Source organism: Falco punctatus (assembly GCF_963210335.1).
Source record: "Falco punctatus genome assembly, chromosome: 14".
Taxonomy (NCBI): Eukaryota; Metazoa; Chordata; class Aves; order Falconiformes; family Falconidae; genus Falco; species Falco punctatus.
The window spans coordinates 20060656-20080480 of record NC_137594.1 but is presented as its reverse complement, the minus strand read 5'-3'; the positions used below and the strand labels follow the sequence as shown (position 1 = coordinate 20080480).

Sequence of the window (19825 nt, the reverse complement as noted above, 5' to 3'; positions counted from 1 at the left end):
GGGCTCTGAGTCTGTTCTTCACGGTGAAGGTAGCCTACCCCATGGCAGGCAGGAGAAAGTCAGGTATGTTTAACCCTAGAGCATCCTGTCTGTAGGCAGTCAGCCTCATCTTCTCTCAGATACCACCTAACCTGTAGAGAAGTCCAAGTAAGTGCCTATGGAAAGGGAACGTGGATGACTCAGTCATTGCAGTGAGTCCATGATGACAGTGGTGACTGCAGCAAATCACTTGGTCAAGCTACTCAAGCCACAGAGGACAAGGCTTATGGGGAACCAGGCAGGTTGACTGCACCAAGGTTGGGATAACCTCTACTTCACAGCATTGCTCGCAGATGTGTGAAGATCTGGAAGTCCCTTTTTACATTGCTAGTTACAATGTAAATTCAGAATGCTTCAAATAAGCTGCTTGTGGGAAACTGACACCCGAGCACAAAATCGTCAAACAAGAAATGGAAACTTGTGCGTCGTGCAATGACTATGCATGTGGTTTCTAGCTTATCTAATAGATGTGGTTAGTTATTTTTCTTAAACAATCAAAATCACACCACCTGAAACATGGTAGAAAGGCATCTCTTTAGAGTTCCATTTCAGAAATACAATCGTGTAAGATACGGCTACCACTGCTGCCAGAAAAACTATAGTGTCCCTTCAGTCTGAGTGCTAGTGTCTCAGTCCTACTGACAGCAGCTTGCAGTAGTCGTCATGACACTGCATTTCTAACAGCTCAGGCATAAAATGATTGCACTCTGATTTCTGCCTCCCAATGGAGAGGATGATTCATCCTGAAATTGAATGCTTTTGCACTGCACCAATTAATAAAAGCAATTTGCATTGGTAATTTTGAAACACATGCTAGCTCAACTGACAGATTTGATTATGGCTAGTGGTATCCATGAAGTATCAGATATAACTGAGATATCAACTTTGTAATAAGCTTTGCTGGCTGCCAAAAGGAAGAATGCAAGTCATTATTTACCTCTTCTAAATAATGAGGTGTGCTAACGTGAATTCTGAAAATAGTTATTACTATTTCTGTAAATCTCAAAATCGATGTACTATCAAGTACTTCAGGCTGATTTTCTAAATAAGACCTAAACTTCAAGGCATCTGTAACAATCCAAGGCCCATGCTTTCACATGTGTGATATGAACAGCCAAAAACTACAGATGGAATATTGATGCAGACTATTGATCTGATTCTAAAAGGCTGACGCCAGCACCGTTCCCCCAGTACTGTCCTTTTCCAGACTAATGGGCTATAGCAGCCACAGAAAAAAACAACTTCAATTCTCAGTTGTCTCATCTGGGTAAGTGGTGATGCTAGAAACTAAGCCTAACAAGTCTGTTGCTGGTTTAACATATACAGCTGATCTGTTCTGCAAAATCCGAGTAGTTCGGTTCACGTATCTTAACTTCTGATCTGTAGGTGACTTGTTTGGGCCATGGAAGGACTTTTGCATGTTTTACATTGGATACGGACTACTGATCTGTGCTGGTGCTTAACATCTGCACTCCTTCTTGCATATTATTGAGCTGCCTAAGCACCATGCCAGCATATTTCTATGTTTCAAGGTCAGTAAACATCACACGTTAAGTCTAATGACTCATATAAAAATTTATTAACTTCTGTCTGATCTTAAACATAAGGTTCAGTGGCCATCTACAGCACAGAACCAACTTGGAAAAGGTGGGTATTATTGCAGCTCCATCACTTTCTGGAGCAGGGTGCAGTGACATAACAGTTTAAGCCAGTGTCAACTTTGGCTGGTGCATTCCTGCTCTGTTTCTTTGCTGCGTGTTGTCTCCCCTGTCCCTTGTGACAACACTCGTGTTTGTGTAACTATATGGTAAGCTGGTCCAAGGAGCTGATCTAGCTGAAAACTAGTTGGTTTCCTCCCTCAAGTGATGGGTTTCCTGCGGATCATGTCAGTGATTGGGTTAACCACGTTCAGCGTTAGTGGAGGGGAGGAGCAGCAGAGCAGAGCAGACTGCAGCAACTTGGATTTCTTCCATTTGCTATTGAAAGCAGCAGCTCCTCTGTTTGCTCTTCTTGGATTTATACATATGGAAATGATCAAATTGCTTCAAAATTTGAAAATGTAACATGTCTAAACTACAAAAAAATTAAATAATCAGAAGATTCTTGTCACTAACAGTGAATTTCATTTGCTATTAAAATTTGTTGGATTTAATTTGAAGACCCAGAGCAGTATGTCAGTGGATCTGCTGAACTGTTTTCTAGGACAGACTGTGACACTGAATAACCCCTTCTTGGATTCAGTGTTTCAAGAACATTTTTTTTCCTAATGTGGTCTTGATTTTTGTCTTGTTATCTTACCTACAAACCTTACATCTACATAAAACAACTTGAGATGGTGTGGTAGGTGTCTGGTGCTCCTATAATTTTCTTTTTTTATATCTTTTTGAAACCAGATAAATGGAAAAGCTTCTACTAACTTTCATATTTATTTATAAAGTTAATTATGTAATTTATGTCAGAGGAAAAACAACTGGTGGCAATGGGAAACATTTTTGGCCCATTTCTGTATTTCACAGATGTTCAGGATCTTTGGTGATTGATCTAGAACTTCTCAGTCATTTGGTCCGGTATTACCAGATAAGCCTGTTTGTAGCCTGTTTCACTTCCTGGCACTCAAACTGCAAAGGTTGCAATTCTTTCCCCAATGTCTGTACTGTTTGAGAAATTATTACAACCTGTTAAGTCTTTTTTTGTTGTTGTTGCAAAGCAAAAGCAACAAACAACCCCTCTTCCTAAAGCTGTGACCTCAGAGAGATACTAGACTTGGTTCAGCTGCTTCTGTCATGAGTCAACAAATAGTGGGGAAAAAACCCGCCTAAGTAAACAAAAGTTCAGCATTTAGCTAACATCGCAGAAATGCTTCTGCCTTCTTCTAGTCAAGGCTCTTAGCCCTAGTGATCAAAACTCAAATGAGAAGTCACTTAAATTTGCTCTGTTTCTGTTGCTTCTCCCCAAATTGTTTTGTCAGCTTCACTAGGATGACTCTTTCCCACATATAATGGGTAAGTATTTTTCCCTGAAGCCCTTTCTCAGCACCTGGTCTCGCTGTTTTCACAAAGCATTTCTTTTGCCGGTTCTGCAATGAAAGAAAAGCACAGGAAGCAAGAATTCAAGTTCCCCTGTGGGTTGTTGCTGAGAAACAAAGACTAAAATAGCTAAGATTAAAACTGAAGCTGATACAGGTTTTGTCAGACAAATCAAAACAAAGTCCTTTTAGACTGCAATACAAACATTCAAAAGAAAAACTTTAATACAGCTTTGAAGATTTCATTTGAATTAACTTTCCTGAGTGTCCTCCTGTAGCTAAACTCAACATCTAAAGAATCTTGTCTAGGCCCGTGCTCAGTTTCTTCTCTGAGCTCTTTATTAAAAATTAAACAGATGATGACAGATCTGTCCGTACTAAAAATGTAACTGCACTGAAAATTGATCCCTGGACAAAAGAAAAATACACAGCAAACCACTGAGTAGTGTTTTTCCAGCATCTTAATCCTACCCTGAAAAGTACTGCCATGTTTAACAAGTTTAGTGGAGAAAACCTGACTGAGTGGGGAAAAAAATAATCTCAAAGATTTAATAACTTTTCAGTCTCTAAAGATGAGATTAAGGTATCGTGGCAGAAATGGCTATGCCACATATCAAATACAGTTATGAGTATAAATGGGGCAGAAGTTCCTTGAAGTGACTAAATTTTGAAGTGGCACCATAGTGTCCTCTTGTGGTCTTTTAATTTCTAAGCTGTGATGTGTTTTCTATGAGAACAGCAGCAAAATTTTCAGCTGCAGTTAGTGTAGGAGCTCCTGTATACAGGTGTAATGTGACCTTCCCTTGCCTTATTTTTCTCCTGGAAACGGTGTGTGGAGGATTGCACATTGCTTCTCCCATAAGCTCTTACTGCTCTGTCCCCAGTTCTTTACATGTGGGTATACGCATTGTGGTCCTCTCCAAAGGACCTCTTTCAGTAGCTGCTTAGCTTTGCCACGAATGAAATAGATCCTGATCTTTGTTAGTGAGAAACCTTTGCTGCAAGGTTGCTGGTTTCTGGCCTGCTTTGTCCACACAGCTGGTGTGATCCTTGGATGAGGAGCAGCAGGAATGTGCTGAAAACGGAAGTTCGCTATGGTGAAATGCTGGTCATGAACTTGCAAAATTTCTGCCAAGCGTCGTGTTGAGGGAGGCTGTACCTTGGCAGTGGCAATTTTTGTTTTGTTATTTTTTCTGATGGTCAGCACTGGGATGTTTGTCACCCAGGTTCCACTCTGGCAGAAAAAATCTTTCAAAACAATAGTTATGGATCTACTGCAGTGCATATCCCAGCCTTCCTCTTTACACAGTTTTAAATATCTGTATTTACATTTTGATATTGGTTCAAAACTTGCAAGTATGTAATTCTTTCAGGTGTCAGGGCTTTGTGCCTAAATGTGTGGGAGATAACTGAGCAGGGTTTCAGTTTCCCAGAGAATTTTTTACTATGTTAGATCGATGCTATAGAATCTGCAAGTCTATAAATCTGCAAACCTTTCCACTAACCAACAATCCTGTTTCTGTTCTACCTGGATTATTTTTTTTCTGGGCCGCTACCCTGCTACTAAGTTGATAATCCAGGATATCTCAGAAATACTTTTCATATCATATGGTTTAGAAATTTCCCATGGTTTCCATGCATAATCCATAGATTCATAGATTCACAATTCATAGATTGTCCCATTGATAAAGAAGAGAGAAGCATTATACTGGCCTGTATTGAGAGAGATGCAATTTGGTTATTATCTAAAAGATCAGAATGCAGGTATTCCACTCAAGAAGTTTTACATATTTTGGATAAACACAATTATGGATGTTAAGTCTCAGGTTTCTCTAGGGCACTGTACATATACCTCTAGGCAAGCCACATATTCTGCCTGGGGACATAAACATTACAGTCAGCAATGACACAGTAATTGGGCAGGTTACTCCACCAATGAGGCATTTCAAAGCTTCATGCACAGAAAGTTGGGTGGGTTTTTTTTGTAATGTAATTAAAAGCACTCCAAACAATGTTAGGGGCAAAACAATTTTACAGATGAAGGTAAAAAAAAAAAAAAACCAACAACAAAAAAACCAAAATAATCTGAATTGTAATTTTATGACATACTTATTTCTAAGGATGATACTTCTTGCTTGGCCTTGATTTTCCTAGTTAGAAAAAATAAACTATTTTCTTTAAAATTAGGCATCTCCCCACAAAGAAGGGAAGATAAGAAAAGCTGTCCTCAAACAGAGTTTCAGATGCTGGCTCCTTCTATCCTTAAGCAAATGACAAAGCACTTTCATTGAGAAGGAGTTGAAATAATGTTACTTTTTGTTGTTTGATTGAAGTTAACGTTATATATTGCGAGTCCATAGGCTAACAATAATCCCCAGCTCGTTTGCAGGGGCCTCCCAATGTGTGTACCACCTCCCTTTGCGAAGGCTGGGGCAGGCTGTTCCCTCCACTATATCTTTAAAAGCACTCCGTGATACTAATATTAATTCTATGTTTACTTTCTCCTAGGATGACTGTATGCACACCACACAAGAACCTGTGAATTGCTGTCTGCCAGGGAAAGCCTGAAACATCTTGCACAAGTAAGTCAAGTCTGTTTCTGTAACAGCCAATGCAGCGTGCAGTCAGGCTGTAAAAGCCAAGCTGCTTTTTTTTTAATATTTGAGCGGTGTCACCTGTAAAAAGAAGTGTTCAAGGCAAACTTGACCTTGCTTGCCTGCCCTGCAGATTTAAGTTAATTTAAACTCTTCAGCAGTTTACCAAATTACCCTTCTAGAAGACTCAGAGTTTCTCATAGAACCTTTTCCTTCTGGCATAGTTGTTTACTCTGGAAGTGTACTGACCCTTCAGCTGGAAGCTTATACCTACTTAAGGCAGTTCACAAATACACAGTGGCTTACTAGTTAAGAACTGAACTAGGTCTTTGCTTATATGATTTCTAGGTAATAAACGATTTAGAAAGCAGTTCCTGATCGTGTATCAGAGGGGAGACCATGGATTTGCTGATTGTTAGGTTGCTGATTTCACTGATGCTCTTAACATACATTAGAGTACCAAAAATTTAGGCCTTTTCTTATCTAATAAGCCTTGATTTTCTAAGCTGGTCTCAGTGTTTTTCGCAGTGAAACCACAAGACTTTCTTAGCAGTTCAGTTTTTCTCTGCTGGGGGTGGGCTGTCTGGTGTATAGACAGGAGGGGGAAAAAAAAGCAATTAGTATTATTTTCTCTGCTCTTTCACTGACCAGTCTGTACCCTAATGAAACCATAATCCTGAATTCCGTTTAGATTTGTAGAAAACAGGTATTTTTTTGTATAAATTTGTAGAAAAAGGTAATTTTTTGTAGAAATTTGTAGAAAAAGGACATCCCCATTACTTAATGAGAGGTAGTGGTGTTGTCTCAGGTAAATGCTGTAGTATTATAGATCATCTGGTTTCATTGCAGCCTCATATTCGTATCAGACAGCTTTTAAACTTACCATGGCCACTCATACCTTCAGATGTAACAAATCAGTATTCGTACTCAGGGGGAAAACAAACAAACAAAAAAGTCAGTCACCCAGGCTGAAATTTCAGTTCTCTTACAAACCAGATGCTAAACAACAAAGTTCATATGGGTAGATAACGTCTTATCTGTAAATATGGGTTTTCTCCAAGTCCGTAAAGAACCAGTCTTCAGACAAAAGAAATATTTTTGCTTCAATAAACCTGAATAGTTTCCTAGGGCTAAATTCTCTCCTAAGACACTTGGATATAGTTTCCATTCCAGAGAGAGGAGTTGCTGGTATACATGCATGAGCTTGATTTTTTTTTCCCCTCATGCCATACAATTTCAGTGCCATTGTTTTGTGGTGGCATAGATGCATTTTTTGGTGCCTAAAGACAGCTCCTTGCTTTTGAAAGCTGCTCTGGCAAGATGAGAAGGAAGTACCCGGTTTAATTCTTCATCCTGAATAAGCATGACTCCAAAAACATTAACTCTTGAGACTCATTTCAATTCCCATCTCCTTTTTCTAGGACAGATTACTTAGACCAGACAGTTTCACTCAAAAGCTTTATAAAGTGGAAAGCGGGAAAGAAGACAGAAGACTAAGCATGAACTAACTTGCTCAATGGTGAGTTATCACCTTGCCCTTTTTCTATGTAAAATTCTTTGCCACCTGTTACTCAATCTTCCTGTTTTCCTGGTAGACTCTAGCTTATTAGGTCATACTTACTGTGAACAGTAATGAAACATAACTCAGCAAAAGAGGGTTAAACAGAAAATGCTACTTTTTGGCCAACTGTTCCACTTTCCTCTGGGGAAAAAAATATTGAAGATATTAGACAGTGGACTAAGTGGTGCACTGGGATGTTTCCAGCCTGTCAGAACTCATGTCAGAACATTAACAGAAATGCTTTCTAGATTATCAAAATTGGCCTAATTTGCCCACAGAAATTGCTAGTAAAACTTTACAGACCTCACTGAGATTGTATTTCCAAATATGCTCATTTTAGGGTTACTGTGGGGAAAAAAAATAATCTCATCCTAGGTCTTCAAGATACCATGAGTTCTGAATGGAGGAAAACCTGGGGTTTTTTTTATCTCCTCCAAAACTGATGCAGCTGTTACTGAAATGCACGTGGTCACATGAAGATTATTGTTGTTTTCCTTAACAGAGCAAAGATATAAAGTAAAATGTAGGTTATATGAAAGCACAGGAGTCTTAGAAGCCTTTCCACCTGTCTGATCAATACTAACAGGTGTCATTGCTCTGGCTTTCCCCAGGGGTGGTCTACTAGCAAGTTTGTGTTTAGTGAACTGAGAGACCCGTACGCCCTTATCAGCAGTCACACCACAGCATGGATCTTTCTTGTTTATTTCAAACCCCAGCTACTTAAAAGCAGACTTACTACTCAGTTCTTGTGAACGAACCATTCTCCCTCATTTGTCTCTCTTCTGCTCCTTACACAATTTCTTTCTTTCAGCGGCCTGGGGATTGCTTTGTCAAAAAGGTAGGCCAGATTGAGAAAGCTAGGGATAAGGTTCTTCTGACCGTGGGAAATGTCTAGTCTTACCCTCCTCCTCTGCTCTAAGCCTCCCACAGACCCCTGTGCAATCTGAAGGCAAAACTTACATCAGTGCCAGACTGACCCGTCAACGTACACTGATTTCTTGATTAAGGGGTATTGCAGTCAATAATCTGCAAAACTAGTTTGAGCTTATAATTCCATAGTAAAATGCACACACCGCTCCCTAGAGCTTTTTTCAGACAGCTACAGAACGCGTTAAAAGGGATCCTTTATTTTCAAGGCTAGCTTTCAAACAACACAGGCCATCAATTGCGTTATCAACTATTAATTCATAATTAAACTCCCTGTGAAGGCTGCTGTGGATGAAACGCAGCCAAGATACCCATCGCTGGCGCCAGCTTTTTGAAACGCGAAGGCGAAATTGCATTTCGCTCCCCCCGGGCCAAGAGATGAAGCGGCTGGGCTGGTGGCCCCCGCCGCCACCCAGGCGCCCACCCCGCAGCACGGAGGGGGAGGCGCCCCCCGCTGCCCCCGTTATGAAGGCGGGGGGGGGGGGGAGCACAACGGTGCGCGCCCGGCTGCCAGCCCGCTGGCGGAGCATCAGGGCCAGCGCGCCCGGCCCGGCCAGCCCGCTGCCTTAGCAACTGGCTGCTTTGCGTGGGGCTGGAGATACCCCCGGCTCCAGCCGGCGCTCCAGTTTCCCCGTTGCAGCGTTTTACCCCACGCTCCCCCTTTCCCTGGGGCTCGCCCCCTCGCCAGGGGAGCCCCCCCGCTGCCGCTACCCGGGCGGGGAGCGGGGACCGCTGCGCGTCGGGACCGAGCGTGCAGCGCAGCACAGCGGCTGGCGGAGGGCGGCGCTGCCCTGCCGAGCGCCGCCCTTCCACAGTCCAGGGAGCCCCAAGATTTATTGTTGTTTTTTAATGGTGTCTCTGCTCCCTCAAAGCCCCGCAGGGCTCCCGGTTCCTCCGCCCGCGCCTCGCTCGCCGCCGTTCTCCCCGCGCCCCCCGGCCCCCGCCAGCGGAGCCGCCGCCCCGCCCGGCCCCGGCGCCGTGGTCGTCCGCAGGCGCCCCCCCGGGCTGGGCGCGGCACCGCCCTCCCCGCGCCGCCGCTGCCCAGCAAATGGCGGCGGGGGGTGTGTGGTGCGTGCTGGAGGCGGCCCGGGGCACGGCGGAGCGAAATTTCCGCCCCGAGGCGGCCCGGCAGCGCCGGCAAGGGAGGGCCGCGGGCGGAGGGCGCCGAGGGGGCCCGCCCCTCCCCGCCCCGCTCCCGGCGCGCCGCGGCTCCCGCCGCCCCCGGGCCCGGCGCCCGTCACGATGACTGCGGGAGGAAGGCTCCCCCTTCCCCGCGCCGCCTCGCCGCCTCCGGCCCCTCCTCCGCGCCCCCGCTGCTGAGCGCGGCCGCCCGGCGGAGCGACCCCCTCCCCCGCGCCCGGTCCTCGCTGCGGGGCCGCCCCGGCCTTGCCCGTCCGCCCGGCGGCTCGGGGGCGGCAGCGGCCGCTCCGCCTCGCCGCCCCGGCGGCTCGGAGGGGGAATGGGTGGAGTTGAGGAGCGCGGTTTCCTGAGAGGAAGTGACCGCACGGGGCAGGAATGCGCCGCCGGCTCCGCGCCGCGTCCCGCCTGCCTCGCTGCGGTGCCGCGGGGAGCCCTCGCCGCCCCGCCAGCCATGCCGCACTTCACCGTGGTGCCGGTGGAGGACAAGCACCGCGCCGAGTACGACAGCGTAGAAGGGCTCAGCTGGGTGGACTACCGGGAGCCGGCCGCGGCGCCCGCCACCGGCGACTCCTACGACACCGTCAGCTCCGACGGTGAGCGGGGCATGGCCGGGGCGGGGGGGCGGCGGTGCCGGCCGCTCCCGGGGCGGGGGGTCGGGGGCGAGCCTGCCTTCCTCCGCTCCGCATCGCTACCGCACACAAAGGCGAGGGGCGGCGAGGGGCGCCGCGCCCGGAGGAGCAGCCCCCCCGCACCCTCCGCGGGCTCCGCCGGGGCGGGCGGCGGCCCCGCTCGTTGCCAGGGCCGGGACGCCGCCGTGGCGCGGCCCACGGGGGAGCTCGGCCCGGCGGAGGAGCGTCGCCGCCGGCCGTCAGCCAGCCCGGGCCGGGCGGCGGGTGGGCTCGGGGTGCGGTGGCTGGGGTGGCCCCCGCCGGGCCGGGACCCGCCCCGGGGATGCCCCTCCACTTGTTGGTAGCCGTAGCCCGGGGCCGGCTGTTATCGCGGCTCCCGCAGGCTGCAGTCATCAGAGGCGATAAGAGCCCGCGGAGATACGCTCAAACGTCTCCAGCGCTCCTCAGCCCGCACGGACGGGTGACAGAATTCGGTTGAATGAGCCGAATCTCAGGTGACTGCTTTTCTTGCTTATGTCATTCCCAACGCGCCTGCCCAGCCGGGGCTCGCTGCCTCTCGCCGGCCCCGGCGCACCGCAGCGTGCTGGGCTGGCTGTGGCTCGCACAGCTGCCCCGGCTCGGCGGAGCTGCTTTGTGTGCGCCGCTAATACATTCCGCTTACAGAAGAGGAGCACGTAAGTAGGAGGGGATTTTGGGCGGTGAGAAGTACGTCCTTTAGGCAGCTCGTATGGTGCTCAGCCTGTCTTGGTGTGCGGCTGTGACTTTTAGGTATAAATCAGTTTAAATACGGCAAGTCTTTTTAGGGTAAAACCGAAGGCTGCTTACATCTGGAGAGTAGAGCAGTTCTGGTAAAAAGGCTGGTTTAGCTCTTTGTGGGATCTGTTTCTTTTTTCTGCCTTGGTTATTACGTTTAGCCCTGTAACCTCTTCAGGAAGATCTTCCCACGGGCTCAGCTGGTGGATTTGACTTACCCTCTGTGAATCATGTGTGACTTTAGGCAACAAAAGAAAAATCAGTAAACACCTGACCTGTTCTTCCTTGCCTGTGCAGTCAAACTTTTCAAGAGTGCGAATGTTATTCAGCGCACAGTAATCCCTGAAGGGAGCCTGCGCTGCTCAGGCCTGTGCTTAAGGAAGCGAGCAGGCTTATTTTGCTGAGTGATGTTCGACTGTCATCAGATCAAGGTCCAATTCCTGCCTCATCACCTTGTTCAGTTCTCTGCAAATCTGTGCCTCGGTCTCCAATATGCGCCATTCTTTTTCTTTCTCTTTTTTTCCCTTTCTTTCTTTGTATTGTTTTCAAACAAATTTCAAATTTCATACACCAAGTAGCTTACATAGGCCTAATGTCCATTGTGTTGGTTCTTTTCTAGCATGGGCATTTTGGAATGAGGAAAGGTGGGTGCTTTTCCCAACTTGTGTGTTGTCACAGACAAGGTGAGCTCTAGCCCTAAAGGCTGTGCAGGGCTTTGACTTCATTTTGTCAAAAAAGGTCTGTTTTATTCTTGGGTTACTGAACATGCAGTTCCTGCGTATGAAAGTAACAGGTGTTTTTCACCCATCTCAGCAGGTTGAGGCGGAGACCTGGTGGAGTACTTTCTCCACTAGCTAGCCTTGGCCATGGCTTGGTAAGTGTGACTTTGTGGAAGCCACTGCTGTGGCGGATAAGGGAAGGTCAGTTCAAACCGCCTGTCATTTGGATATCAGACTGTCTGTAGGATGTTTGCAAACAACACGCTGCAAGATACTTGGCTCCCTGTCTCACAGTCTTATCAGCAGCTAGCAAGCCGTGATCTCTTAAGTGCTGCTATTCCGACTGCAGCATGGAACCACGCTGCTGGAAGTTAGCTGAGTCTCTTTATTTTAAACAAACTGATAAATATCTAGTAACATCTCTATTAATATATGGTAGTTAGTTCTGTTTCAGTTTGAACTGTAGCTGCCTTCTATTTTTTAATTTACTTTCACAGTAATTAAGCGTTGTTTCATATCCTCAGGGTGTACGTATAAAGATATGTTGTCTTGCCTACTTGTACTGACAAGCATGTTCTTCTTCCCTGCAGCCTTTGCTGTCTCTTCCTAGGTTTCTTGGGTTCATGGCTCTGTAGAGGGGAATCTGAACTCCCTTGTGTTATTCCTTTGGGTTTCGGTGCTTCGTTCTACATCCTGTGCAGAGTACCACAGCCTCTTGTACTGGGGGAGCATTGATAACGTGACATAGTGAGGGGGGTCGAAGCTCCTGTTGACCTCAGAAGTATCTCACAGCTGTTTAGCACTGGCTGGAGCAGCGCTGTGGACCAGAGGGAGGAGAGTGACCCTCCAGAGCCTTCTGGAGCTGCTGGTTGTGGGGTTCGTGGAGGGATTTGTTGGTGTTGGTGATGCCCCTGGTTCCAGCCAAGATAAACTGTGACTTGAGTATGCAATTCCAGAGTTTTACGTTGTGGCCCTAGCACAGGGCATGCGGTTCGTATTGGCGGTGCATGAATGCACACAGAGCTGCCTGAGCAATGCCAATTGTCCAGTCTTTCTGTGCGATCAAGTAGCGCCACTGCAGTCGGGACGAGGAGTTAGTTGTGATTGTTCTGATGAATCTTCTCCACGCAAGGTTTTGTTTTATCATCTTGCTATTCAGAACCTTATTTAAAGACTTCTTTGGATTGATCAGAGATGGGTTAATCATATGGCCCTTCGTGACGGTCTGTCATGGTAATGTAACTGTTCATAGCGGGTGTGTAACAGCATGTGAAGCAGTTACTTTATTGTTCAGTACTCCTTGTGCAATCTCTTAGGCTGTTGCTTATGATTCTGACGGATCCTGATTTCACTCTGCCCTTTTTGCTCCAACCTTTATTTGTCATAGCCTTGGTTTTGAATTTTTTTTTTTTTTTTTTCTGAATTTTGCTTTCTTTAGGACATCAAGTGATACGGTGTTACCTAAACGCTACAGACGTGGAGCCATTCTGCAATAGAATTTCTTGTCAACCATTTCCATAAGAAGACATTAGTCAGTGTGCAATAATTTAGCCTTCCCAGACAGCTCCAGTGCTTACTTGTGAATAAAATCAGCCTTTTTTTTCTTTTTCTAAGCATGTTCTACCAACTACCGCTGCTTGTAATAGATTTTGACATCTTCCATTTAGCAAAAGGAGTACAAAGAATTATTCTGTGATCCTATGATAAACATGTGAGCCCTGCTTTATGGATCGGCAGGGATGAGAAATGTGAGTTTGGCATCCCTTCAGTCTTTGAAATAATGCCAGCACATTAAGTTGGGTACAGAGGGTAGGAAGAGGGACAGTGGGGCCTGAATAGTGTTTAAAAAAGCCAAATAAGCTTTGCTTTAATAGGAATCTCAGCTCCACAGTGATTGTGCACCCTGTTAACCCAAGCGCAGCCATGTCATGTGTCCTGTGGGAAGTTATTTATTTTCCCGTGACTTTTGTGTGTGGAAATGAGACACTAATCAGCTTGGTGTCACTAACCAGCTTTGGTCAGCTGCCACCCTTGGGTTTTGCCAATGAATTGCTCTGCTTATGTTCCAGTTATCACATGGCTTCCTTTCAGCCCAGAGTTTTCTAAGTAAACTTGAGACCTTTTCCTCACGCTTACAGTCTACATCAGTATGTACAGTGCCCTTGTGCAGCAACAGGTTGTGCTGGTCATTTGCAGTAAGCTGTTTTCGAGAAGATGGGTGAAGAAAGTTCTGGTGTGGTAGCAGTGTGCTTATACCTTAGGTTTCTTCCCATTTCACTGCTTTTTAATATGTGGCAACTTACTAGTAAAGGTTTTAAGCCTTTTGCAAGACTTGAAATAAAGCTCACATAAAATATGTCTGAACATACTTTCAGTGGGGATGCACAAACCATTCAAAAATTCCTTTTCAAAGGGCTTAATTTGTATATGTAGGTGTTTTGGCAAAGTCCAGAGATAAGATAAAATTAGTGATGTGATGAATCAGGTACTACATCTAAATAGTAGTGACAGAAAAATATGTGCAAACACATTTTAGGTTATCTTAAATTCAAGAACTTCTGCTAGCAGCCATGTGGGTAAATGGCAGTTAAAGTGGTCATAGGAGGATATTTTTGCGGAACCTCTGTAGCACGTGCATCTTCAGCAGCTTTAATACTGTCTTAAGATTGCAGAAAGAAGTCACGGAGGAGGGAGCCTGGGGAGAAGTTGAAACAGCAGCTCTGATTTGTTTGGGAGGAAAGAAGGTAACCCGAGAATAGAAATGTGCAGATGTCAGTGAACTGGCTTTTCTTTGATTTGTTTACTGTTGTCTTGCTGAAAATGGTTTGGAGACTGTACCTTTTTCAGTTTGGTTGCATTTTGATGAGGAAGGAAGGCGTTTTGTGTTCTGCTAAGCTTGGCATCTGTTTTCCCTCTCTGTTAAGTTTAATGGGTGAATTTGAGATATTAAAGGTGTCCTGTCAGTGCTAAATATGCCAATATTCATCCCAGTCCTATAAGGGATACTTGTAGGATACACAGCAATTTTTTTATCATTTCAGATGCAGATCCTGAAAGGGGTCTTAGCAGTAGCATCATCAGTGTGAAGTCCTGTATTGTTTTTTCTTTTTTCTGTTAGTGCAGTCAGCAGCTAGCACAGCACTGAGAGCGGTGCTGAACTCCGCACTACTTTTCTCAGCAGTACAGGTGCATAGATAAGTGGGCTCTTGCTTTCAGATAAGGAAAGATAAGAGTGGGGTATGTGAAAAATAGAGTGGAGAAGTGTTCTGTGAGACAGTTAGCTGTTTATAACACTTGGGTGGGTGAAGCAGGTGGTATATACTTTCTTTATAGCTTGTAAGCAAAGGAATTTCTCAGAGAAGCTCATTTTAAGTGCAGCCCATGGTGAATACCTCAGATTTCTTATAGCAGCATGGAGTGTCATAAGGTTTAATTCATCTATTAAAATGCTTGCCTAGGAAAAGAAAAAAGTTCATGTTACTGCATAAACTGTGACTTTTGCTAAGCATGTCTCTCACACCTCTTCTGATTTGTGTGGTGATACAGGCAGAGCTGGAGAGGCTGCAGCTGTCCAGTACCAAGGGGATCTGGGTGCCAACTGCTGGCGGCCAGGAGACTTGGCTAAATATAGAAAAACATGGGCCTTTTTGTGGGTTCTCTGGCATTTCAGTCATTTGGGAAAGCTCTGGGAAGGATCTTTGTGATAGGTCTAAGTGATCTGAAAACAGCTTCTGTAACTGTATGTGTGTGTGTGTGTATGTTGCAAAAAAAAAAAAAAAAAATCTGAGAGAAGATAAGAAAAAAAATTCCAAACAACCCTTTGTTGGTCTTTTGTAGCTGCTGAGGTTTTGTGCTTCTGAGAACACCTGCATATAGAAGACTAAGCAAATGCACATGAAAAGACATGGATTTTCCATCTAACTCTACCTGCAAATGCTCTCGTTTTGGTTTGCTAAGCGCCCATTTCAAACCTGATTTGAGACTAAATTTGGGGTTTTTTTTATATGCCGAAGCTATACCTTTTATTCAATCTCTGCACTTTTCTAAAGAAATTCAAATAAATTTTGGGATTTCTTACAGTGTTTGTAGTACATATCTCTCTCATGTATAAAATTGGTCTCGGTGTGTGTTATTCAATTTCCCTTACAAATTTTTTCAGTGTTTCACTTCCTTAAAGAAAACGGTGACATTTCCATTCTATTCCCCACTGCAACAAAATTAAAGAATATATTTTTGCATGCTCTTAAATGTGAAGTTTAAATCTGCCTTTTGCTCTAAAGTTCTATGTAGAATCGAGATTAAGGTCCTTTGCAGCCTCATTGACCAGGAAATGTAGCCAAATAGTAAATGCCACTAGCTGAAGTTAAAGAACCACCACCACTGAGGAAGTTAACACTTAGTGATCACTGCTTTAAGTGTGTAACAGAATGGGTGACACCCAGTGCCACAGGGAGGGAAAAGCTGCATTTGGTGAGCTTCCCCTTCCAAGACCAAGTTAAAGGTTTACACCTCTTCTTGACTGTGATGTAACAAATAATTTAATGTACAGGCTGATCTATATTACAGAGAAATTGCTGTTATCACCAGTATGTGGGAACAAGATTTATTTGACCCAAGGGTTTGTGTCTTCAACCTGATGGTTCAAGGTTTTGCTTTAAATACTTTGATTTGTGACCTGAGCTACAGAGGAAAAAAAAAATATGTACCACTTTAAGACATGGTCTAAAGCCTATTGGAATTACGTTTTAGGGATGTTTCCATTCAGTAACCTTTGAATTGCACGTTTTGAATCTCTTAATTGTACTAAGCTGAGTTTTATTTTCACAAATAAGAAAGTTTCAGGGTTTTTTTGTTTGATTGATTGATTTAGTAATAAACCCTCTTCATTATTATTTTTCAATAGGCATCTGTTTAAATGATGCCAAGTGATCCCTTAGCAATGAGTAGTACTGTTCTTGTTCTTTCAGTTGAGCTGCTTTGGATGATTTCTTTCAGTATACTTGGATTTTGTCATGCATGGAGAACTGTGCATCTTTCACAGTGGCTGCTAAGCAAACAACATCTTCTTTTTAAGCAAGCAAAATAACGAAATACCATACACACAAAAATATTAATCTTTTAATGAAAGCAAATAATTGACATACATTTAATGTGTTCTGTCTTTAATTATGAAAAGTCTACGTGACCAGGAAAAATACAGCTTTTAGAATGCATGTGGAGTAAACTTCTCCAGGTTTTGGATATGATAGCATTTTGTATACTGTTGTGTAGCACAGGTCCCCTTTCTTCTGCCATTCTCCGCACCCTTATCCGCAGGTTATTTTGTAGGCTGTCTACTGCCTGTTTGTCCTCAGCGACTCTTAGTTTACACACTGTTTCACAAGTCTCATGCTTTCACTTCTGAACCATAAAAAGAAGTTAAAGGAGTAGCAATTTTTCCTGATAGGTCACGTAATAGGGCTTTAGATTTTGTGGTAGGTATTAGGTTTGGCCTGGAGAAGAAGACTGTTTGCTTTCCAGCAGTCTTAATTCATGTCTGAGCAACAGAGGTATAGGTTAGAACAGTTCCGGGAATAATTTTGTTCACAGTTGTTGGTACCGTTCAAGGTGCTTGGTGGATTTTTTTTCTTAATCATCTTCTGATCTTCCTTCTGCTCCGTAGGACAGAGAGGTGAAGTTCAATCTGCAGGAGAGAGTGCTTATTGCCCAAAAGGAGCTTTAGCTTATGGATGAACGGGGAAGGTTCAGAAGTCGGCAGTTTTGCCAAGTTAGTTATGCTTTGCTGACTGGAAGCAGCCTAAGACTTGTCCAAAATGTAAATGAAATGGCATTTTGCTGAGCAGAAGATGAGAGGCTGGTGCCAGCTTGGGCTGGGCAGCTGGGGCAGGGGGTGAGGGAGGAGACTGCTGGTACTGGCGAGGGGACAGTCATCATCCCACCCTCATATTGGTGGTCACAGTGATGTGACAGGAAACTGGGAAGCTCATATGATTAGGGCATGGCTTAGCAGCATTTCCAAAGGTATTCAGATTCTGGGTTTGCCTAACGTCCCCTGGAAGGCTGTCCCACAGGTCCGTCCCCTTCATTCCAGAATGCTTAATTGACCCCCTTCTCCCCGCTCCACCCGAGTGACCTGCATTGTCCTAGAAGCTCAACTTTTTCATTGATTGACATATGGTCTCTGATATAATTAGAATGCAATCCATTGATTACTTTGGAAATTAGAATCAAAGCTATAAGCTGATGTTGGAAGCTGGCTTGCAGGGAACCATTGCAGAGGTTGTATAACAAGATCCTGGGACAGGAGAGGTGGCGCACATCTCTGTGTTCAGGGCAGAGGGATGCTTTGCTATGTATAGATTCAAGCTAATTATGCCTGAACAAACCTGTATGTATTGGGTTTTTTTTTCCTGCAGTCTAATTGCCAACCTTCATTTTCATCTCTTACCAGTAGCCAGTGATTTCTTATCTGAGGGGTTTGGAACATATGCCTCTTTATTATGAAGCAAGTTAGACCATCCAAACTTTTGTCTTTCGCTTCCACGTCGAAGGGAAAAAGGGATTTTTATGGTGTGCCATTAGAAGCTGCCCTTTTGCTCAGAGTAACTCCTAAGGAGGGCAAACTTGTTGAGACTTGCTCTTGCACGCTTTAAATTGCTGATTGCTGCAGTATAACTTTTTTTTTTTTTTTAATGCCCTGGAGTATAATTGGTTTTCATAAAATTATCTATAGCAGTGCTACTCTCTGTTATGACACTGTCTCTGCTTGCAAGCTGAGCAGCCCCGAGCTTAGTTCCTGTGTGCAAAGTCCACTTTTGGATTTCCATGTAGGAGGTCAGATCCGAGTCAGGACTCAGAGTAATTCAAGAAGATGGTGTAGCTGCTGCTGTCTCTGATGGAGGACAGCACATCAGTGTTTCTCCTCCGCCTTCTACCTTTGCATTCAGGAGCTTTGCTGTCTTGATACACTTCTAAATAATAGAATGCACATCCCTTTTACTACTCCTTACTATAGTATATATTTGTATCCAGAGCTGATGCAGAGGGCAAAGGTAGAAGTTCTTTAATAGTCTTGCAGGTCTGATTTAAGAACCTGCTGCTCCCAAACGTTTTCTGCTTTCTTCTGCTAAAGTTTTCACTGTCCAGTCTGTGATTTCACAATACAAAGTGTTCAGCAGCAGTACCACTTGTCTGTCTCCTCCTGGCACGTCCCCTTCTTTTCCCTTGATTTGCATTTGTGTTCTGCACCCTGTACTGGGGCATGATCCCCAGGGCACAGCTGTTTTTAGAGCATCACAAGCCAACCTTTGCCAGGCTTATCCCAATTCAGTTCCCACATGGATCTAGCTTATATCTTGGCTACTTTGCCTAGGTGGACACAAACCATTCACTTTTGATGTGGCGGTATGTTCCAGAGAGTGTGGTGGTAATGGCAGGGATTAATTTCAGGGACATTGCAGCCAAACATGAAGGGAGGTATAGCTGAGCTATGTTTGGGAAGTCCCGTTACTCTATGACCAGACAGTGGGATGATTATCTGCTTTGTGTTAAGATGTCTTTTAGCATACATGCAGGGAGCTTTGAAGCTGTAACTCAAGGCAACACATGGAGAGTAATTGCAGTATTTTGCCTCTGCCCTTTCAAGACACTGTATTCTGTACTTGGTGGTAGGAGCATATGTTTAGCAGGAACAAATTGACTGTTATATGTCCCTGAGGTTCTTCTGACTTTGGTTCTGTTGCATTGCTTGATGTAATTCCTCGCTGTTGGAGCAGAAGGCAGGTGATCTCATGTTGCCTATTGCTCCTTGAAGAGTTTCTGTAATCTAGCGTGCTGTACTAGTTTTGCTTTGATCCTCTTGCAAACCGATGAACTTCTTGTAAAATGATGATAAAAGCCCTTGTGGCTTCTCCATGTATCTGACTTTGTCTTGATCTGTGCTGTGTGTTGCACACTGAAATATTTTCTGCTATTTTGGAAGACCTGTGAGCTCTTCGTAAACACGACTTTGAATATATGTATTTTACAAATGCTGTGGTTTGTTGCTTATCGTGTGCAATATCAGAGCGCTCTCTGCCCTCTAAAATGCTCGGTGGGATGGAGTGACTTCCTTTGCCTGGGGAAGTCTCATGCTGACTTGTACTTTCTTTAAGTATTATGACAAGAGTTACAGTGAGTTTTGGCTGGTTTTAGTACTTCATGCTGAAAGGTCAGCTCTTCATCCTTGGAGCAGATACAACTTAGTTCTGTTTTGTCTTTCTCTCTTTTTTTTTTTTTTTTTTCCCTTTCCCCCCCTCCCCTTAGCTTAAAAAAAAAAATCTCTCACACACTTTGTTTTCACATGCAAGAGTACTTCTCAAATGTAAGAAAAATCTGATGTTCAGCACTTTCCGTGTGAGATAACTGAATACAGTTAAAACATTCAGGGCTTCACAATA

General features: G+C 44.6%; 1 protein-coding gene across 8 annotated transcripts in view; it reads left to right on the top strand.

Annotated features, from left to right (window-relative positions):
- The first annotated feature begins 1425 nt into the window (after positions 1-1425).
- The window catches only part of SLC12A4 (solute carrier family 12 member 4), a 58266-nt gene continuing 39866 nt past the window's right edge, over positions 1426-19825 (top strand). For 2 of the 8 annotated variants that reach the window (XM_080364746.1, XM_080364747.1), the window contains exons 1-3: positions 1426-1571; positions 5573-5646; positions 7080-7177. Coding sequence is in view for 2 of the 8 variants with exons in the window: in XM_080364744.1 (XP_080220870.1) it covers positions 9606-9879 (274 nt within the window). In the remaining 6 variants the exon portion in view is untranslated. Of the gene's footprint in view, positions 1572-5572; positions 5647-7079; positions 7178-9604; positions 9880-10269; positions 10410-10451; positions 10590-19825 lie in introns of those variants that run through there. The other 6 variants (XR_013923637.1, XM_080364744.1, XM_080364749.1 and 3 more) reach the window with 5 other exon arrangements.